Below are 24,520 nucleotides of genomic sequence, written 5' to 3'. Positions count from 1 at the left end.
AAGCATGGAAACCAATTACCTGGCTAAAGTAATTAATTTGTAGCCTGAAAGAATGTTGAATTCAGTGTCGCTAGGGACCGAAATGTAGGCTGTAAGGTAAATAATTGTTTAATTCTCTATCATTGGCTAAAGTAATTCATGCAGAAAGAGCGTAAGATTAAATGTTGCTAGAAATCGAAACTAAAAAACTGCACATTAATTTATTATTTCATTTTCTGACATTCTTAAGTTGCAAAGGTTGTTAAGTTTTCTTAGTTTATATTTGTTGATGGTAATTAATTTATGCTGATTTTAGTTAAGAATTTTGACACAATTCTGATTTTCAACTTGTTTTAGCCCGAAATGAGTAAGTAAAATAATAATGTCTTTATTAAAGATTGTCCAGTCTCATTCAAAATAGATTCTTAGCGATAAGATTTTAAAAGCAATAACCAAAAATTTACTTAAAGTACTTTTCTTAATGTTGCAATTCGTTACTAAAATTGCGGCATTTGTATAAACTGAGAATTTGAGAATAGCAATAGTTAATGATTAATTAATTAAGGTTCCAGCAGTAGGATTCTTGAAATGTAATGTAGATTGTAAGATGTAAATTAAATGTAAATTATTAAGCTGGACGTTTTTATTCATTCTTACAATCAAATCCTCAGCAATTTATAAACAAATGTAGAAATTATGGATACAGATTCAGACATACATGAGGGTAAGAACGAGAAGTTGTGATTTTAGTAAACTGATATTTACTAACTGAAGATTGCCTGCAGTAGACATTGTGATGATAGTAGATATTTATAGCACTGTGTATGAAGATAATATATTAGAACATACTGAATTTGGTATGTTTGCTGCTATTGAAGATTTGACAAGGTTTTCACTCTATTACCTTTTCTACAGCATTCCCGATAAAAGAACTTTCTAGTAAGAAATAATATCAGAGTCGAGTCCTTAATGCTTTTTTTTAAAGCAGACGTGACAAATGATGCCCTCACCAGGAGAGGCCTGGACCTCTTGAATACGTGTCAAGTATGCTTCCAATTCTCCCTTTTAGAGGGCGACTGGGGATTAGGAGACTCAGTCGCCAAATCCTGGTGTTGACAAATTATCGTCCATCACCTTTTAGTTCGGGCGACACTTATAGAATCTTTTTTTTTTTTTTTTTTTTTTTGAAAAAATATACAGTGCCCTCGCCGTGACTCAAATCCTGAACCTCTTAAATACGCATCGAGTATTCTTCCAATTGCACCACGAAGACACGCGGAAGGGAGGGAGAAATACCTTATATCAGTTTCAAACAATATCGTTTACCTCAAGAAATTGTCAGTTACATTGCCTAAATTCTACTGCACCTTATATCTCGAGATAAATTTAATTTATTCATAAAATCTACAAATACTTTTATGTACAGAATGTCTCATGAATTTGGACACTTATTAAAGAAATAATGTAAAATTAATAAATTTTTCTACCAGAGTGCAATTTGCTCCTGAAAACTTAACATACAGGTCGGTTTAATTTGGGTATAGTTTTAGTAAAACGTTTCACCAATGACCCTGGCTGCATCATCGACATGATGATCAATGTGTTTATGGTGAAATACTATATTATTTTTAGTATTGTGATATGCAGAAAATTGTCTTGAAATCTGAAAGAAAATGTTTATTATATTCTCCTTAGCGAATCTTCCTCCAAACATTCTCTTCTATGGTAAGTTTTGAAGTGTACACCACATCTAATACTTAGGACTTCATATAATAATTTAAAAGGTGTCCACATTTATCAAACAGGCGGTACTTTGTATTTTGCTTGAATTCGTAGCATACGTTTATATGTCTAGAAATGTTTCATACAGTTTCATTAAAAACTTATTGAAGACAACAATTTTTTACGACATATACTACTAATACGTAAATTTATTCAGGTATATTCTCAAGTATTTGGCCCTTATGAAAACGATTCTTTGCTTTCTTGCGAAATTCATGTTCTTCAGCCCAGAAGTCGAGGATCTGTTCGACTGAGATCAGCAAACCCTTACGATCCACCCCTCATCGACCCTAATTATTTAGAAGATCCTAAAGATGTTGAAGATCTGGTGCAAGGTGAGTTTATATTTTTGTTATGATTAGATGATTACAAAAATTAAAAAAAAAATGAAAGGTCCAATTTATCAGTTTAGTGGTCTAAGAGCTGTAAATTAATAACTGCTTTATTTTGGGGAATATATTCCATAATTACACTGACAGAAGACATTAAGGAAGTGTACTGCATTATTTCATTAGGATTAATAGTATAATATAATTTTAAACACTAATGAGATCTCACTAGAGTTCCAAACTTGATTATAACAAACATGTATTCCTTTATCTTCTCCATTTCTTCGAAAATTGTTTTTTATATTAATTAAATTTCCATTTTACCAACAGAAACATTTGTATCAAATGTTGCAAGGATCTTAAGTTTTACTAACGTTTATTTTATTTTAAAACTTTACTATCCTCTATTATTTTCCTCTTCCAGCCAGAATAAACACGTGAATTTGTTTATGCAAATTGCACTTTCCCAAACTGGGGAGAAGGCTGATCGGACGGTAGGAGTTTAAGTTCTTTGGGTTTTTCCCCGGCTTGACAAACGTAATTATCTGCGCGTGCTTCCACTGTTGCGGAAAGTAATTGAGCCTCATACAAGCATTGACTATGTTTGTAATGAGGACTATGTAGGTTCCTGGGAGAGCTTTGAGAACCGTATTGGTGATGCTATCGTAGCCGGGAGCTTTCCTGGACTTTAAGTAGCTAATTATATTACTTATTTCTGCTGGAGAAGTTGGGTTGAAGTGATTATTACAATTTCTGTCAGCTAGGTGGTTAATGAAATTATCGACTTCTTCATCTGTCTCATCATTATTAGAGGCATGATTGAACGTCTTTTCTAGATGCTGCGCAAGGGCTTCAGCCATGTCATGTTCAGAATAAGCAATTCCACTACTGGTGTGGAGAGGACCAATATTTCTGTTATTAGTATTCCTTAAGGAATTTCCAATACGCCAGACTGTATTCGGAGAGAAATCCATGGAGTCTAAGAAATCGTCCCAACAATTTGATCTGTACTCTAGGAGGAGGGTCTTGATGTTCCTAATTTTTCTGTTCAGATTTCTTTTAACAGTGGGATCGCCTGTTCTTCGCCAGATTTTTGCTGTGCGGTTTTTGTCTTTTATTTTCTCAATGATGTGGTCGGGGAGCTTATCTTTCTTATAATCTTTGAATTTGGTGGAATCATCAAGGGCTTTCTTAATTTTACTATTGATCTTAGTGATATTGTACTCAATGTCTACAATATCGGCAAGAGCCGGGTATGCAGGTAATTGTTCTAGAGAATTATTAAATTTCTGCCAGTTTATAATTTTCTTTAAAGGCAAGGTCTTCTCAAAGCCATGGTAAGTAAATTTAACAGGGAGATGGTCAGAGGTTAATTGATTAATCACCTTTAGGAAAGGGATTTGCTGGATATTTTTTGTAATAACAATGTCGAGAACATCCGAGCTGCCTGTATGATGATACCTGGTAGGTTCCGTTGGTCCAAAAATTCTAAGGTCATTCGTAAGAGCATAGTTGTAAAGTTTGTTGCCATTTGTGTTATTTCTTTGAGAATTCCAGCTATGATGTTTAGAATTCAGGTCCCCTGCTATAATAACAGGGTGAGTGATATTGTTAAAAATTTGCAAGTCATTGTCGGTGAGAATGTTTCTGAGGGGATTATAAGCCGAGATGATGACAATCGGCTCATTTGTCCGCGAATTACTACAAACTGAGATGTTTTCCTCCTTTTATAAGATTTTAAAATCACGCGCTAGAATTTTCCAGCACTTTCTCGAAATCAAAAAGAGATATTTATTTATTTAATGCACGCGCTCTTGTATTTTCAATTTTCCGGCTTAGCTTTCTTTTAATATTCGTCACGCGCTGCACTGCGCGAGAAATAAAACCATTTAATTTATAATTGAACTAACATTAGCTTTTTAAATACCAAATTCGTAACAATATTTTTCTAATAAACCTAGAATTCTTAATTAATGCTTTATTTATGTCGAAACAAAATGCGCAACGCGCCCTCTTTATGAAAAACTCCCTCAATAAAAAAAGTGTGAAAAGTTAAGAGAATTTGCACATTATGTCGAATTTCTGAATCATGGACAGATTTAAAACAAAATTTGGTTTGAAAATATATTTATATTTCAACCAACTGGCTTAAATTTTCTTTATAATGCGTATTTAAGGCTACTGAACTCTTTATAACATAATTACGAAGCAGAATAGATTAATATTTAATAAGATGTAAACTAATTTATTTAAACTAATTTATTAAAAAAATTTTCTTACCCTTTTATTGGGAGAAAATCTTGAGTACGGAAGAAGAGTTTTATTTATTGAAGTGCTTTTAAATGCGATGAAAATAAAATTAATAATTAATGTATACATTATTGTGCTTATAAACTTAGCAATGTAGCATCTATTAATATAAAATAAAATTAAATACAGATATCAACTGGTCAAACATTGGTTGAATTTTCATAAAGAGATTTATATATGTCTAGAGTAGATTAAGCCACTTCAGATCAAATATGTTTTAATAAGAAAAATTATGCTTAAAATCACTAGGGTGGAGGAGGGGGTAATGGAATTTAAACAATTTGAGCTCCATTAGTGCAATAAATTAATTTTATTACAGAGAAACATTTACCTCAGTTAAGGCTAAAAATATAATACGGGGATATTCGGTGATCTACCGGAAGACCGGATGTGATGAAAACTGTTAGAGTTAGCAGCTATGCAGTATTACAAATGTAATATATTCAAAATAAAAATATAACCATTAAAAAAACCTTTCATTTTCCAAAAATACATCATTCTTCAGGTACGGAGTTATCCAGTTTTTGAATACCAACCTGCATTTTATTTTCAGTCTTAAGGCTGAGCTTTAAATTTTTCTCTTTTATGCAAACTCTTAGGAATGAAAATGTGCCAGAAAATCGCCACTAGTGAACCGCTTCGCAGGCTGGGATCAAAACCGTTTCAGACCTCTTATCCAGGATGCGAAATGTATAGAAGTGACATAGATCTCTATTTTCGTTGCCTAGCCAAGTCGTTCGTTCTTTCTACAAGTCATCCGGCAGGGTCGGTTAAAATGGGTGATCCCGAAGATGCATCGACCGTAGTCAGTTCTGAATTAAGGTAATAAAAATTCAAGAATATAAATTGTTTATGTAGATTTTACTTTAAAGCTGATTGAAAATATTCTTCTCAAATATGATTGAAGCAAGATACTTTATAAATAATAATAATTTATAGTATTTAACAAAACTGTTACATGTTTTTTAGTTATATTAGAATTTAAATCTTACTTATAGTTGGAAGATATCACGTATAAAATTTTATAGGAAAAACAAAATGTGTAAAAGTATTCATAATTCCATGAGATATTTAATTATATCAAATCTTATGACATTGAAACAGAGGTAAACTACGAGGATTTTCCATATTTTAAAAGTATGTGTACCCTTGCTGATAAGGCACTTGTTTCGGCATTATTAAGAGGATTTACTTATTGGAAAGCTTGATGAAGATACAATAATGACTACTTTTTCCAAAAGATAGTTGTGAAGTTCATTACTATAGAAACTATTCTCTAGACCACTTGCGTATTTCAATGAAAATTTGGTACAAAGCTTATAAAAAGGAAGTACTAACGCGTTAATGTGGTGGCATTGGTCTGAGGATTAGTTGTGTCTGCACTTCCCACTAATCTTCAGGGATTTTCGCAACCGGACTGCGAGTGCTGATTGAACGCAATGAAACAGATTGCCGCATAAATTTCTGCTAAGCGAAGAGCAAGTGTTTCTGTGCAATAGTCAATGATAGACGCACTGATAGATAATCTCAGATTTTCACTACACATTGTGTAAAAAAGGAATTTCTGTACATAAAAAATACACCGTTGTGTAGAATACCTCCTAAGAATTAAGGATTTTAAATTTTTAGATATTTGGTTTTATAGCTATCAAAGATGAAATAACAGGGTAAAACTTTTAATATAACTTTAAATAGATGCACTTAAAGCCTAATAAGGCATTGAAATAGGAATATGGTACTAAATGTTCTCTTTAATAAAATTATCATTTTATTAAAAATACTAATTTTATGATACCGTAAATATAGACCCCTGGAAAAGTCATAAAATCAAATCGATTAGGTGGATGGGGGGCTGCGCCTCTTTCTGTACCGTAAATATAAATTTTTAATACCTTCTGAACTGCATTTAATTTCAAATTTATTAATTTTTTTTTTAATCCCCTAGTTTATGTTATTGACTAATAGCTAAACTGAAATAGCGCACATATTAATACTTAATATCTGCATCAAAGTAAATAATTTATTATCTTAAATTTAATAAATAATGTGTTTAATTTAATACTAAATATTATTAATAATAAATATTTTAATTCATTTTACGAGAAGAATAAGAATTACTTAGCTTTTAACCCCTTTAAACCTATTTTTAAATCCTTCCCATATTTCTCAAACGAACAATAATAACCTGTCATTTTAATTAATAGCATAATACTTATAATAATTAAAAAAAACTTTTCTTTTAATTGTTGCTAAAAATTTCAGTACTTTAATAATACGCAAAATAAAATTAAACTAATATTGAGTAAACTAATTAATCATTGATATTAATATATATTAAATTAATTTTTAAATACTAGAATACCGAATAACAATCATAAGGAAATAAAAGAAAGTTTAATTAAGGCCTACAAAGCACCATACCTGATACAAATGCCAAAATCAAGGGATGATCACGATCATCTGTAAGTTTAGTAAGCAGCCATTCTAAAACCGCCACAGAAGCAGATACACCAAATGTTAATAAACGTTTACCATCGACTTTGAGTCAGATTATAAATCCAAAATATCATCAAGGCCATCAGCTAGCTCAACAAGCAATCAGTCTAAAACTACGATTGACGTAGATACATCAGCCGTCAGCAATATAAAACCAAACTTGAAATTCACATGCAATTCGAATCCAGTTCATATAAGAATCAAATCTACGTTCTTTGTAAAGACAGCTTAGATATCACTTAGCGTAGTTTACCATTTTCAGCTTCGCCAAAAAGAGAGAAACCAGCTACCGTCTGCACTTCTGGCTTTCAAAACAGTAGCCATAACAGGGCCTAATTTACAAAATTTTGCCTCAGTAAAAGAAACAGCAGTAATTCTGAAGTGGTAATCCCGTGGACATCTCCGGCTGTTATCATAAGCTATATACAATTTAATGAAAGCACTTACTCACAAATCGTCCGCACTACTCTCAAACCCTACTAATAAATGCTAGTGCGCTATGTCAGCACTTGCATCTTCAAAGCACAATAATTATTTATGTTAAAGATTGTGGCAACAGCGTTGTATCTCTAGAGCGACGTTTTGGATTTATTTTTGAATTCAAAATATATAGAATAAACATGTCATCTTTGATCATAAAAATGGTAGAGACGGCATTTCGTGAGAATGATATGGTTTTGAATTTCTGTGGATAAATTCTTAATGCTTTTGAACGATGGCTCTATTCAGAGAGCCAAATCATAATGAAGAAATTCTGTTGTATCGAAAATCTCAAGAAGTTTAAAATTGAAGATTTTGTAAAACGCCGAAAACAGAGACAACTACAAAAATTAAGAAAAGGCGAAAGAGAACCGACTCTTTTGATTAAACTGGACAAGAAATAAAATGTCGAAGCGATGATTAATTCCAAGAACAATAATCAGAGTTTAAGTGCGATCGACTTTGTGTAAATTGTAACCAAAAGCATTATATCGAGATTGTTCAAAATAAAATAAATATAATAAAAAAACCCTCAAAAATTACTCTCCAAAAACTCTCCAAATAACATTCTAGGATAAAATCTGCCCTGAATAAAATAAACGGTAAATAAACGACAATAAACAATCTGTGTTCGATTCCAGACGAATGGGCTGGCTGCATGGACATTTTCGTGACTTTCTCCATGTGTAACGTGTATAGGAGCCAGTTTTAGAAAAAACTCCAATAAGGCATCCCTCTTCTTAATCAGATAGCCCTTATTTGTCTGCCATAATTAAATAAACCAAACCAGCCCTTCACCTAAAGACCATTCACATTATTTCTCCAGAACTGTAAAAGTAGGAACTTAAGACAGCATTCAGGACATAGTCTCAGTCACAGTACAATAACAATTGATAGGCTAAGAACCTCGTCTCAGTAGCAGCTTAATCAAACTAGAAAAATATGTTAAATGAATTCAGAGCGCACTTCAATAGCATTTGTCGTACTCACGCACACCCAAGACTCCACTCCACATCAATGCTACCCTCATATCATTTCAGAGAATGTTTCAACAAAACGCTGTTAAATGCCAAGAGCTGAGACACGCTCAATGAAAATGTAAGAACAAGTCATATTGTGCCTTCTGATCAGGTCATCATAACATCAAAGAGGGCCGTGCAAAAAGCCGACTTGCCTTAACTCTTCGACTACAGAAAAGGTAAAAATGATCTAAAACACACCCACAGCTATAGAAACTGTGTGAAATAGTGCAATCGAAACACTCAGTATTAACTATATATTATCAATGGAGCACACAGAGTGATACAACATTCCATCAACTCCAGATCAACTTACAAAGAGCAAAAGTCATTTCCATGCAAGCAAGCATAGTATGCAAAGGAAATCGTATTGATATAGTTTGTTGCATTACTGCGTAAATATGTTTCATGTAAGACTATTTGGATGACACTGTGTGGCAATATTTCAGATATGTATCTTTATCGTGTGACGTAGCGGCTTCTCCTAGGCAAGTTTAGTTTTTCTGATTAATCAGTCGCAAACATGTCTCAATAGCTGCAAATATCGTCCAAATTGGAAATGCGTGCAGTGATTCATTTTTTTGTGGGAAAAAAGGTGCAACTGCGCTGAAATTTATGGGCAGTTGCATGAAATGTACGGTGAAAATGCAACGTCAAGTCAAGCTATCGCTAAATGGTGCAACATTTTTGAGAATGGACGTATAGATATTGCCGACGCTGAGCGCGAGGAAAGACCATCAGCTGCAAAAAATTTGGAAATCGCTGCTCGCGTGATTAAATGCATTCTTGCAAACAGACGCATAACGATAGACAAAATCTCAAATGACCTGGATATTTCTCATGGAAGTGTGCATAAAATTATTGCCGATCACCTTAATTTCGTAAAGTTTGTGCTCGATGGGTGCCACGTCTGTTGACGGTGAAACATAAAGCAAAGCGTTTTGAAAGCGCATTTGCATTTCTGCAACGTTTCCAAATGGAACGAAAATGCCTTTTTGGACAAAATTGTGACTGGAGATGAAACTTAGATTCACCACTTCTCACCTGAAACGAAACGCAGCTTGCTCGAGTGGAAACATTGCAGTTCCTCGACACGAACAAAGTGTCGAACTATTCCATCTGCAGGAAACGTGATGATGGCGCTGTTTTTCGACAGAGAAAGTGTGGTACATACAGAGTTCATGACGAAGGGTGCCACAATTAATGCATCTTCTTATTGTGAAACATTGAAACGATCGTGACAATCACTTAAAAATCGACGGCCATGTAAACTGTCGAAAGGCATTGTGCTCTTGCATTCATGCACGATCGCATGCAGCAAAACAAACGTGCGAACTGCTGAAAATGTTTAGGTGGGAAGTGTGGAATCACCCTCTTTATAGCCCAGACCTTTCACCTCCTGACTTCCATGTATTTGTTTCCACGAAATAAGAGCTTTCAAAGCCACGGTACCATTCGGATGCCGAAGTGAAAGTTGCAGCCCAACAATGGTTATAAGACATTGGACGGGATTTCTTTTCGAAAAACTTGTACCACACCTCGACAAATGCTTAAATAACGGAGGTAATTATGTTGAAAAGTAGATTTGGAATGGAACTTTAAGATGTAAATAAAGTTTTTGTAATATTTTGCTTCTGTTTTGTTTTCTTAGGCAGTGCAACTAACTTTTTGACTACCCTCGTAATATGCAATAGGAAATCATATTGGTATAATATGCAATAGGAAATCATATTGATATAATATGCAATAGGAAATCATATTGATATATTACTAAGTCAATTGTCTTACTGAAAAGACAGCATCCTAGCTAGCTTCCCCCTGTCATAATCGCATGCAGCAAAACAGAAAATGGAAGTTCATTGGAAACAGCTGCATCGAAGTTCGCATGCAGTTCATTGGAAAAACTACTAAAAGCTGCTATAATATGCTGTAACTCTACTTGATCTCCGATCGTCCTCCTGACTCAAAGAGGTCATTGTATCATAATTTTGGAATTTATAAACATTAAAATATTTCTTTCTTCCATCTACTCACATTCAAAAGATGATATCTCAAATACTGCGCTTACATAAACTATCTACAAAATCTCCAACCTGCTACATATATGACAATCTGAGAGAAATTTAATACCCGTAGAACCTCCACGGGTTACCCTTCGAAAAATCCGAAAGGTATAACCATTTTATTCAGGGCAGATAACTATAGAAGATTGCATGCCAGACAACAAATTCAGCCTATAAAATCACCCCGATATGTCACGACTTTCGATAGCTCACGTGAAAACGATGGCCAGACCTCCACGTCTTAGACGATATTACTACGTCAGAGTATTGCTGTACTATCTTTGACATCAACTCTAACTCTGAAATAACTATGATTCATCCATTAAGGAGATCTCAGACCACAAGTATAAACAAAGAGATCTAAATAACTGCGATACAGATGCAACTATTGGAAAATTTTATAGACATGCTAGTGAGTGACATACAACTCACCTGTGAAAATCTTCATTCTACAAAAATATGTCTTAACTGGTAGACAAAGGACTAATTGTTAGCGTTGCCATGCACTTTGCCACAAACTTCGTACCTGCAACGAAGTAGAAAAATTAAAACAACTTAAATTACCAGAAGAGCAAAATAGATTTTGTTATAGAACTTAATACATTAGACGACGCAGTATTCAAGAAATTAAGAATAGTTTCAAATATTTTCCCAACAAGTTCTTTTTATGCCTTTAAAATAAGCCAAGTAGTATTCTTTGTCAAGAAAAAAAGGAAAATATAGATCCAAATTCACTACATCCTACCTGCTTTGGGGAAGATTTATGAAAAACGTTTAATAAATAAATTCAAATGTCACATATAGGACACAAACCTTCTCAGCCCATTTCAGTGCAGTTTTAGAGCCGGTCCATCAACAACTCATGCATTGGTGAATATACATGCAATGATATACGTTCTACGAACATCTATAAAACTATCCGCAACTACTATGTCAGGACACGAACATATATTCCCTATAAACCAAGGAATAGTGAGAAAGTTACAGAACAGAGACTTTGTACAAGGTTTCTGTGCTGCGTCAGATTTCTGAAATCTTACATTCAACCAAATTCTTAGCTATCCCTGGCCTTTATGTACTAAACTAATCGTATATGCAGATGACGTTGTTTTCATCATCCGTCGAAACACACGTAAAGAAATTGAACGACATAGAAGTTATATTTGGAACATCTTAGTAAAACAATAAAATTGAATCAAACTTGCAATATCAGAAGCCAAATCAATTGCACTTCTGATTCTCTAAAAAGGGGCAAAAATGGCTGAAAGAAATCTTATATTCTCCTGAATAGATGTAACATCAAATTCTTCAGTGAAATTAAATATTTTGGCCTAATATGGTATAAAAAGTACCTGGCTCTGTCATATCGCACATTTAAGGACTGAAACACAATCAATAGTCAATAAAGAAGGCAATTCGAAGGTGGCAAAAAGGTAAAAATCCGTATCTGCAAAAGCTCTTTTATAACACTATAATAGATAGGAAAGATAATCATCTATGCAACAGCTATCTGGACATTGCCAATGAGCGGATAGAAATCAAAAAATTTCCTAGTGATACAACGTTCCTTTGCATTTACCATCACTTAGGCATATAGAACTACACTCATGTCCATAAATTAAGGATAATTCAGAGTCACGCGGAAATCGAACTCTAAAATAAATATATCACCTGTAAAATCACTACACACATCTTCAAGAATCATATGCAAATTTCAGGAAGTAACCAGATGACACCGATGGTACGTCATAATGACGAGAGTGTAAGGTGTAGGTGGTGTATTTAATTATGGCAAAGCACACGAGGGCTATCTGCCTAAGGGGAGGGATGCTTTTCGTGGAGGACTTTCTAAGGGAAACTGGCTCGTATACACGTTACACATGGGGAAAACCACGAAAACGCCCATGCAGCCAGCCCGTTCGCGGGATTCGAACCTCGGACCGAACTACCAGTGTTCAGCGACTTTACCGCTCGGCCGCTGGTGGGCTCATACGAGAGAGTGATATATAAGGAATATGTGATAATAAGAGAGTGATATATAAGGAATACAGGCAAAGAATTAAAATTGTTTTCAGGTGCTTTATAAGCATTTCAGTGCAATAACCGAATAGTTATGACACAAAGGACGCATTTGGATGATTTTTTACGTGGTAGAATTATCGGCCGTCTGGAATGTGGGCGTACCCAACTGGAAGTATCAGACGAACTTGGAATTGCTCAGAGTGTCATCTCCAGGCTTTGGCTACGATTCCAAGATGATGGTAATGTGAGTAGACGTTACAGCACATGTCGCCCCAGAGTTACAACGCCGAATGAGAATCGGTATTTGGCAGTTACTGCCAAAAGAAACAGACCTGTCTCGTCAGCTCTCTTCAGCCACTGGTACGACAATTTCAAGGCAGACACTGTACAGACGCTTAGGGCAGATTGGTCTATATGCTCGTAGACCTGTCAGATGCGTTCCACTTACTGCAACTCACTGTCGCCTGCGGTTAGCCTGGAGTAGAGAGCATGCATTGTGGACACCGGAACAGTGGGCTTGTGGGATGTTTTCCGACGAGTCCAGGTTTAGCTTGCAGTCTGATTTCCGCCGGACTTTTATATGGAGAACTCCAGGTACTCGTTACCACCAAGTAAACATCATTGAACGACACCGTTACGGTGGTGCAGGAGTGCTCGTTTGGGGTGGAAATATTCTGGGTTCCAGAACTGACCTGCATGTTCAAATTGGAAGCATGACAAGCCAAATCTATCGGGACGTCATTCTGGAACAACATGTACGTTTGTTTCGGGGCGCCATGGGCGCACAATTTGTGTTTATCGAAGACAACGTCCGTCCTCACCGTGCAAACATCATAAGCGAATGCCTTTAATCGGAGGATATCACCCGTATGGACTGGCCAGCATTCTCACCGGACTTGAAACCAGTAGAGCACGTGTGGGACATGCTTGGCCGACGAGTTGCAGCCCGTCAACCTCCTCCTACATGTCTACCGGAACTTCGGAGAGCATTGCTTTTTGAGTGGTGTAATATCCCTCAAGATCAGATCGATAATTTGATACTCAGCATTTCTAGGCGTTGTACGGACTGTATTGTATCGTATGGGAGACATACAATGTATTAACAATCATACCAATCATGTAATATTGGCTTTTTGCAAATAGGTTTTTTTTTTTGTAATTTGCTCCAGGGAGAAAAATCGCTAATTTTTTTAATAATATCAAACATATAGCATCTTTTTTTGCTCTTTACCTTTTGTTTAATAAATAAGCTTTACAAATAAGTCAAATTTGTTTTGCTTCTAACTCTTCCTTTGCCTGATTTTGCATTATCCTTAATTTATGGACATGAGTGTATTTCTACTGACTCCGACAATGTCCTAGCAGGTTTGCTAACTCTTTCTGTACGAAAGAAAGGACAAGCACACTAATGAACGCAGTGATGAAAAGAGAAGCACACTAATGAAGCAACACTAATGAAGCTTCTCCCATTTGCTACTAGACAACGATTTACAGTCTGGTGGAGTTTGATGATCCAGCTTCTATCTCTTACGTAGTACATCTCGCAGAGAAAGGCTGGAATTAACGTCACATTAACAAACCGCCATAGCTGGAACTTAGATCCGCTATCTTTGCTGACGTGTCCAAAGCCGAAATTGGCGTTGGATGGGCCTTTATATATATATATACATGAATAGTTTCTCAGAATTATTTCGTAGGAAACGCCTTTATGCGGCATAAAATAGTGTTTTTAAAGCTGAAGCACTTGCACTGAAGCAAGTAATCGCAAATGCTACTATAACAAGAAATCTTGAAAATATTCCCATAACCTTAGACTGTCTCTCAGCACTGTATGCAGTCTTCAATCCACATTACACATAATTAATAACAAAAAATATTCAGTTGCTTTTAAGACATCATGTGAATCTTAACAAAAGCACATGTAATAGGCTAGAGTAGGCTAATCTAATGAACATGCAAACTCTTTAGCCGAAGGAGCTTCTAAAATATAAATATACATCAACATCCTCCTCTCAGCACCCTATTGCTCTTTTAAACAGCATATCAAATTCTCGTCATTGTAGCAATGGCCACAAAGCATGAAACAGTACTGCCATACAGCGGAAGAACCCTTAATTTAATTTCAAAACTCAGTGACAGACTATACTCTGTACTACAACTAAACATATTTATAAGTGGTCATGACCCTTTTATCTCTTTTTACTACAGGCGGGCAGTTTTGTATATTGATAGGTCTACCCGTCTGTTATGCGAAAGCATGCTGATTTCCCTATACACTTAAAATGCGCTTTTCGACAACGTGGCATTTATAAGTGGTCATGACCCTTTTATCTCTTTTTACTACAGGCGGGCAGTTTTGTATATTGATAGGTCTACCCGTCTGTTATGCGAAAGCATGCTGATTTCCCTATACACTTAATATGCGCTTTTCGACAACGAAGATCAGCACTTAAAAACGAAATATTCCGAAGACTTCAGTCTTACGGAAGAAACTGAGCAAAATCACCAATATAAGTAGCGTGTCTTGGATGAGACATTGTTGCGACAATAATAATTTTTACAATTCCTGCTCCTTTGCTTCGACAGTATGCAAGTGTATTGTCGTATGCAAGTGTACCTGCACAATACAAACTAATGACTTAAACTCTAACTGATACTACTGTAAATTCCTTTATATGTTGTCTGATCAAATCATAATTAATGCAAAGATAATTTTTATGTGCCAATATGTGCATTATCACGTGTGTTTGCATGTGTGTATTGCTGTTGTATTACTTATTGCTGCTACTTTATGTAAGTGTATCGTTGTATATGTATTGTATATATCTATCTATGTATATATTCCCTGTAATGTTTAAATTATAAATTCTCAAAGCGGTAACTATCATATATAAACAAAATCTACCAACAAATGCCTTTAAATTATACTCCCGAGGGGTAGTTTTGGAACCACGGAAAAGTGTCACTTCCAGATAGGACTACGAGAAGGACAAAATCTGATTACCTATGTTCAACACAAAGTGTCCTCATCTTCCGTCACCTGTATCACCCTAGCAAAGGAGGACACATTCAGTATTTTTGAAATATGTATACAAATTTGGCGTGTTTGCTGTTGCGTTATAATAAAATTTGGTATCTATTATATGGTTTATTTAAGAAATTTTTAAAATGTTGGACGGGATTAGAAATAACCGAGAATTATTGCCATTTACGATAGGGATATAATTATTTAGTGATGTAAGATCTTAATGGTCATTTTATTAGATACAATCAACAAACTGCTTCCTCTTTAAATTTGGGGAAATAATTCTTTGCAGAGTCACATATTAAATAGCATGTTTTTGAAAATATTAGGATTATAAGAGTTATGAAACAAGCAGTTGCCTTGAGAAGCAATGGGAACGGACTCGCTTCAAACTTTTCATGTTTAACTTTAAGAAAAGTCTTTAAACAGTGTAATCCTTTGATAAAAATCAAAACTAAGTAATTCTTCAAGCTCTTATCTTTTTTACGTTTCTTAAAATAATTCTAACTATTTATTCGAATCAATTTAGTCCAAGGTACGACAATTAATTTTATTTAGGTGAAATTAAATCCTGCTAATTAGAGAGTTCGTGAAGTTAAAGAATGTGATTATTTTATTTTAGAGGAGTTAACAGGGAAGAAAAAGAGAAATAATTTAAAACCTCTATTTTTCTACTCTCATTAAAATTATCCCTTCATTTTTTCCCATCCTTTTTTTTCTAGAGTGAAAGGTGTGACTGGCCTTCGCGTGGTCGACGCTTCAGTGATGCCGAAATTACCGTCTGGCAATACCAATATACCTGTCATCATGTTGGCTGAAAAGGCATCAGATATGATCAAGAACACAGTACATTGCCCTGTTTATAATAATCATGAGAAGGGCGCTCTACAGCTATCTCAGTTTTCATTTTACAGGATATGGGATTTAGCTATGCAACAGGAAGATAAAGAATTTTTCCTTAACTCTTGAATGCTTGAAAATAGTTTAAAATTATGAAAATTTGTTTGTTGCCTTTCCTGGAAGTTTACAAAATATTTAACGAATACTCGCTTTCATCGACGGCAGTTACGCCTTTGCATTTTGTTATACGTATTTAATGTATTAGAGAAATAAAAAAATTAACTGTGGCTGTCTGAAATAAAATTTTAATTCTGGCTATCAAACTTATGGATTTCTTCTATTTTATGTGTTAGTATTTTAAAATCTGAACGTTTTAAGTTATATGCTATAAACTATCGAAAACCTTGCAATTTTTTTTCTGCGCTAAATTAATCATAATGTTATTTTTTACTGAAGGCACATTTCTTATTCATGCAGTAAAAATGTATATGCCACTGACAGTCGCTGACTGTGAAAGGGTCCAGGTTCAAATCCCCGAGAAGGCATTGATGCTTGTAAATGTATAGTGTCGGTGCGGCATGGCGGCACTCTAAATATGTGGCGAGCCGAAAGTTCTCTCGTGTGGTTTGGTGGAAAGGGAGAAGGGGCCCTCGGATCTGTCCCCCCCAGAATGCTCTTCATAAAATTATGGTGAGGAACTCAGCTAATTCGCACTGCCACCTGAATGGTGTTCAAGGTTGTTGCCAGCGGCAGACGTATTATAGCGCTCCTTGCCACCAGGAGTATTGTGGGGTTGGACTGACTACGTCAGCATTAATGAGCATAAGCAACAACAATAACAATAAAAATGCATGTAATAACATTTTAAACGTTTTCTAGATACGTCTTTAAACTCTTTTTAATTAGCATATTCTCCTTTTTAAATTTTGCAATATATCATGCTAAGTTCCTTTAATAAATTTTAGATGGTCCAGTTCTAAGTAGATGTAGCACTTTTTTATCAGTCTTTTAATGTTAAAATGTTAGTTAAAGCATGTACGGACTGTCTTTGAAATGAAAGAAGGATCATATGCAGAACTTTCTAAGCAAAACTGTTAACTATTCACATCATACACAGGAAAAACGACGAAAACTCCATGCAGTCGGTCCGTTCGTCAAAAGTTTAAACCGGGTCGAATTGCTAGTGTTCAGCTCTCTTATAATTAAATGTTAAACTAGGCAATATACCTTTTTGTGACGCGTTTCTTTTCCCCAGAAAGGCCCACTAGCGGCAGAGTGGTTAGGTCCTGAACACTTGTAGTTCGGTCCGAGGTTCGAATCTCGCAAACAGGCTAGTTGTATGGGTGTTTTTATGGTATTTAATGGATATTAAGTCAAGCGCCCGGCCATTAAAAATATATAAAAACATTGTTGTAAAAAGCAGTTTATTTTCTCTGAATTTGTCGCGGCTTTTTACCTTTCTGGCTTGTCGTAGTTAAATCAACAGGATAGCCGTTAGCGTAATAAGTTTTTATTTTAATGAAATTACATGGCATGTAATAGATAATTGGCCCAATATTGATAATAACCGAGTGGCTCATATTCATCATCACAGATAGTCAACGTCAAAAACGTCTTGTCGGCAGATTTCTGAATTCTAAACTTTAACGAAGTGAAGACCCACTGTAAAGACCCTCTTGTTTTCACACCATGCTCCCCTGTTGAATAATGTTTTGATTACACTGAAGTCCTGCTTTGTATTCTGTCACTGACAGTGAATAAAAATTACTATCAATGTTTATCGTGGAACGAACTTCTAAAAAAAATTCAACCCAGTGTTTCTTCATTTCTGTTGTCAAGACTTTTAGTACCCACCTGGTGAATTTTTTCGATATTCCTAGTTTTTCGAGCAAGATTTTTCTACTCATGCAGCACTGATGCCTATTGCCATACAAATCCGAGAAACTATCATCAGTTTAATTTCTGTCACATATTTCACGACTTTAGCTCGACTTTAGTGCCATTACTTCAGTAGCCACATCTACACTGCGGTAGGGTCTGAGATCATCATTGAATTACGTTTCGCCTTCTTTTCCTCTGCTCTTTAGGGCACGATCTTCCTTGTTTGCACAAAGTAGCCCGTATTTTGATGCTCGAATAGGAAGGTACAGTATCATCGTAGACTTCAAGCAGGCATTTATGAATATTTGTTGGTGTTATGCTCGCTTTTCTTTAGACCACAATCACTGAAATGTTAAAAAATTTTAAGTATTAACAGATATCACTGATTGACAACAATTAAAAGCTTCTATAAAAACAAATAATTGCACCTGCTGTGTGTGTGCTTTCCTTTATATACTTTAAAAGGAGGACTCAACGATTTCATCACATTTTGTCATGTCCTTATTGTAGTTGGATAGGGTAAAATCGAAACATAGTCGACGCAGACAGCAGCCGATGTTCAGTAGGCGCCATTTAAGCTGTTCTCAGAGACGACAATTTAAAATACTTATTATTACGAGATTTTAATATATTTAATTGATCCAAATCTTTAGCTGTCGAGGATTATGGAACCAGGGTAGGACTTAGAGTTTACTGAACATCCCTCGCATTATCTGTAATGACACAACAAATGAATTCTCTCAATTATTATGTCTCTACTAAATTATTAAATGTCTTTTAAGTTTTAGTTTGGAAGGTAACGCAGGACGACGTTGAGTTTACCTTCTAATCGTTGAGACAGACATTTTTGGATGATGGTAACATTGGCCATATTGTAAGGAACTTCATTTATATATCCTCTGATGAAGAGTCCATTACTGCCGTCACTTACTAATCTAAAATGCCTTAAAATGAGGATTCTCAGTATCTGGCAACTTCTACCCTGAGAAATAATTACTAGTTTCATTCGTTTCTGAGAGCAGTCTTAGTTCCCGGGTGTTGCAGGATCCTCTGCAGTTCCTTCTTACGTAGCCCTCCCCATCCCAGTTTCAGTACTTTAGGATCGGTTTGTTGCCACTTCTATTCTTTCTCAAGGCATTGAGTTGTTTGGTTGAATCACCTAGAAGAGCAATTACTTTATTCACTGGTTCCTAGACAAAAGGCAGCTCTGATTAGGTGATAGTCTCTTCAGATTGCCGGGTTGCCTCGAACTTCATGGCGTACACTAAATGGCACATTTTAGACTCTTGACGTTCGGGATCAAAAGATCCAGAAAGGGTTTCGCAGGGCTTTCTGGATTTTTTGATCCTGAATGATCGAATCATCGATCAGGATTTTCCTTGTTTCTATCAGGCAGTCCAAAAAGCTGAGATGGGACAACCTTTCAGCATCTGTTATGTTAAAAAGTTTCGTCGTGAGAGGATCGAATAAACACAAAAAAAATATATAACTTATCTGGTTGGTGACATCTTGAAGTGGAATCAGAGCTCATATCTTAGCTCTATCCTTACGTCACTTGGCAAATCCGCAAGACAGAGACTCGAATCGGCACGACAATAAATTACATCAGCTATACCGTCAAATCTTACGCCTGCTACTGGTTTCCATAGAAGAAAATTGTTCCCACTGGAAGCAAGAGAACAGCTTACACCGCACGCCTGTCTGCCTAGACTCTCAGCTCCACCAACGAAAACGTAGACAATTAAGCTAGGCATTTTAGAGAACGGCTAACGCAGGCTTCCAGTTGACTAAGGTGACATAATTCCTTCTGTTTTCAAGTCGGAGTTCAGAGGACATCGTCCTGACTTTTGCCGATACAGATAGAGACCCAAGTCTCTGTTAATTTTTTTTTTTTTTTGTTATTCGCTCAACAGTTTTTTTTTCTTCGCATTTTTGAGAAAACCCGCGGCCGGGGAGCATAATTGCCGCTCCCCGCCGGAAGCACTGCTCGATGCCGACTAAATCTTTTCCTTTCTCCTTCGCAACACCCACAAATTTTTTCTCAGCCTCCGTCAACAAGTCCGTCAAGCCCGAAAGTCAGCGAATCCAAGCAGTGAGTGCCTAAGCGAGTCAAGAGTAAGTGTGTCTCGCCTCTTAACCAAACGCGGCCGGGGAGCATATTTGCCGCTCCCCGCCGGAAAACATCCCGCTTCGTAATTACATTTTGTCCAGCAAGCCCGAAAATCAGCGAGTCAGTCAGAGAGTGCCTAAGCGAGTCCAGAGTAAGTGTGTCTCGCCTCTTAACCAAACGCGGCCGGGGAGCATATTTGCCGCTCCCCGCCGGAAAACATCCCGCTTCGTAATTACATTTTGTCCAGCAAGCCCGAAAATCAGCGAGTCAGTCAGAGAGTGCCTAAGCGAGTCCAGAGTAAGTGTGTCTCGCCTCTTAACCAAACGCGGCCGGGGAGCATATTTGCCGCTCCCCGCCGGAAAACATCCCGCTTCGTAATTACATTTGTCCAGCAAGCCCGAAAATCAGCGAGTCAGTCAGAGAGTGAGCCAAAAAGTAAGTGTCCAACTCAAATTTCCTTCTTCTCCTTCACCAAACGGGCTCCCACTATGGCTTCACTTATCGCCCCCTTAATTATGGCAAAATCTTCGTTTTCAACTCCAGAAGGCGGAAAAAAAGGGTGATCGCGCATGCGCGCCCTTCTTCACTTAGCCAACAACCGGACCCTCAATCGCCAAAAACCTGAATGACTTACATTGAAAGACAAGTAGCAACCTTTGACCTTTCCGTCACGTACTTTCCTCTCTTAAGGTCAACTAACAATGAAAATTCTTTCTCGAACATTCTAAAGCGCGCGAAATCATGACTTGGCGAAAATTGCCTCCCTTTCCCTGCTTTTTCACAATGAATCAAAGTTTGTACAAGATTTGCAAATAAAAAGAAAATAAATAATATTCATTTATACTAAATAATATTTCCCGAAGCATCTGTTTCTCCCCAAAATTAAAGCCTTAAATTAAATAATTCAGAATCAAAATAAAATTTAAATTTCCATAAATCATAAAATCATTCACCTAATTTTTATAACGCTATCCGGTAATTTCTCTACATAACATTCCCTTCCCCTAAGGAATTAAATTTTGGTTTACCAAAATTTAGCAGACAGACACTTCTTGAAATACCATGACTCATACTGTGCAATAAGGCTAAAGGATAACATGATGTAACAGTATTTCATACGACTCCTTGGTACAGTGACGTTACTGACACATTAAATGTAAAGTCCAAAATGTGCAAGTAAAACAACAAGATTAATCAAAGCAATTACTAATTAAAATACTCAAGGAAGATCATCAAAAATAATTAATCAAAAACATCAATTAAATCACTTAATTAAACCTAGAAGTACTCAGAACACATACAAAAATGAAAATAAAAATAAGGCACTAATCACAAACAAAATATGTCTAAGATCAATCAATAAGATAATTAACGCGCCGCAGATACATAAAATACATTCCTGAGAAAATAAACACACTAATAATTCAAACAATTCCAAATAAAATATGTCACATGAACGTATTCAAATAAGGAGTAAAGACCCCTAAGTACTACGAAATTGAATAACTTCGAAGATTGAATCCCAAACAGTCACGTCTAAGAACAGAAGCGGCCTGATCAGGGCCAAGCATTAGAAAAGAAAAGAACGTTACAACACAAGGAACCTCGGAACCAGCCGAAAATACCCCACACAAAAAAATCAGAAAGAAAGAAAACGTGATTGTCCAAAAATTCAATCCAACCAAAATCAATTCCGAGAATGAACATAACGAATACGCTGTGCAAATACCAATTAGAATTTTATCCAAAACACACAAAAATAATAGTAATAATACAACCTAATGTATATACAAAATGACGTTTGGCCAATAATTACAAACAGATACTACCAAGATACACATATAGACATAAAATGACAATACAATTAAACTGTAAAAATTTCGTACATAATTCAAATGAGCAATGAGATCAGCGATACTTAAAAAAAAAATTTAAACTGCAATACCTAAACAAATACACAAATAGTCATTATGTTAAACCATATCAAGTCAAAAAATATTTCACTGTAATTCAAATCAAGCCAAAAAAAAATCAACCAGCAAGAGTGAAGTGTCACTAAAAAAAAATTCAAACTTCAAGATAAACACTAGTGAGTAACAACACCATATTTAAGTCCCCTTATTAAGACAACAAAAATTTCAGTAATTCTAAAAAACCCTTAAGTCCACAAAAAAAAAATTTCAACTAGTCAAAGAAATCAATCAAAGCTGGACTGAAGCACGTTACTAGAACACTAAATAAAATATCACAAATCAAAAAGGTGTTCAAAACAAACCCCCCAATTTAGGCGAAAACTGAGATCTATTCTGCATCAGACTCTTCCAAAACGTTGTATAGTAACCTAAGTAGCAGCCTTCAGCAACACCTCCACCCAAACAAAAGAAACAAAGTAACTCTTTACCGCGTCCATGTAAGCTGAGAAAAGCGCTGTATTATAAATGACAGACTCAAACTTTACGTATCAAGCAAACCTCCAGACACGTTGAAAGAGAACATAAGATCTCTTATCTCGGAAAGGAAAGTGCGCTGACTGAAACGTTACAATCCTGAACCAACACAATGAAAAAAGATACAACAATAGTTTTCTCAGATAACAAGTTCCTGTTTTTCCCGGTGTAAGAGGTCAAGTGCCACCATGAAGTGCAAGTATTTACAAGAAAACGAGCTTTCAGGACATTACAACTTCACGCAAGACCTAACTGCAAGCAACAAATGCAAAGTTCTCAAAAGTGCTACTAAAAAAAAATACTCATAACTCATAATTCAAAATCCCTAAAAATCTCACAATCAAATCCATAACTCAAATTCTACCATTTTCCTATAACCACAGAAATCTCAATTCTTCCACAGAAACTAAACATCAGAGAACTTACATTTTACGGACCTTGGCAGAAACCACCAGAAAACAAAACAAAAACTTGATACAACCTACTTGACACTAACAAGTCAAATACAAAACTAAAGCCAAAACAAGAATTAACCCCAAATTCAGCAACAAGTCCAACCAAGAAAGAAAATTCAATAACTCAAATCAAATCTATTACGATTCACTAGCAAATTTAAGACAACTACTTGTAATCAACAGAAAATTCCCACACATGAGTACAGAACAAAAGTAACTAATCTTCTCAAACTTATTTCAAAATTTCATAAAACCAATTCCCGTTGTCACCAAAATCTCATTAAACTTCACTTTCTACAATTCACAAGACTAACTCAATTTCTACTGTTTAAACATTTCTCACATGACAACTCTTCACAAACTTAAAACTCAGAAGATAACTAATCCCAATTACTCTGACTCATTTAACTAATCAGAACTTCACTCAAGCTGAAGAATTCAATCCAAAAAAAAAAATTAAATATGCAAACATCACTATTGCTGATCTCAGGCAAAAATTCAAATCTAACCCGTGTTAATTTTAAAACAGAATTTTGCAATTGAAAAACAATCTTCAATTTTTCTAACTCACTCATTTGTATCATTATGCCTTAAGAACTTATAAAAGTCATTGCTCAATACTAAATTAAATTTTCTAACACATTACACAATATACTGGAATCATATCAAAACATTGTAAATCAAAAAGCAATAATATACTACGCTAGAGAATCATGAAAACATTACATACATTTCACAAAATATTATTCAATGAAGTCAAAAAAATCAAAATTTCTCTAACGTTACCCCTCACAATTATACATTTCACAAGATTCTAGGTTAAATAAGTAGCAAAAACACAAAAAAAATTTCTAGCTACGCATAGCTATGGCTTGTCTCATTCAGTAAAATAATTAGAGTCTTTAATCTCTTTCTCTTAGAAGTGCTCAAAAAATGAGTCCAGTTTTTAAAGACAAGCACTCGAAACTTGTTACAAGGATATACAAATAGCATAGGATTATCGTGAAATAATTCATTTTCCATCTTGTATCATAAATCAGTACGTCGAAAATCAAAAATACACATCTAGAAAACACTCAAGGATTTTCAACAGTAAGAATGTACAGTACCTATTCTCCTACATTAAAAATATATATTTTTCCTAACTTTAAAGTTTAATTCTGATTACCTAACGTTAAAAACCCTAAATTCCTGAAATTCACAAAGATTCTCAAAATTTATCCTCTTGTATTAACAACTTCATTAAAACAGTAAATTACTAAAAATAGGTAAATTCAAAATC

At 35.4% G+C, this 24,520-nt stretch overlaps 1 protein-coding gene across 1 annotated transcript in view; it reads left to right on the top strand.

Moving 5' to 3' along the window:
• The window catches only part of LOC118197531 (glucose dehydrogenase [FAD, quinone]-like), a 187,019-nt gene that overhangs the window by 12,977 nt on the left and 149,522 nt on the right, over positions 1–24,520 (top strand). The window contains exons 5-7 of the mRNA XM_035369051.2: positions 1,919–2,096; positions 5,000–5,222; positions 16,228–16,471. Of these exons, the coding sequence (XP_035224942.2) occupies positions 1,919–2,096; positions 5,000–5,222; positions 16,228–16,471 (645 nt within the window). The remainder of the gene's footprint in view (positions 1–1,918; positions 2,097–4,999; positions 5,223–16,227; positions 16,472–24,520) is intronic.

This window comes from Stegodyphus dumicola, chromosome 5 (assembly GCF_044657685.1).
Source record: "Stegodyphus dumicola isolate Sdum_Otavi_A_Nest chromosome 5, ASM4465768v1".
NCBI lineage: Eukaryota > Metazoa > Arthropoda > Arachnida > Araneae > Eresidae > Stegodyphus > Stegodyphus dumicola.
This window is presented reverse-complemented; position numbering and strand designations above follow the sequence as displayed.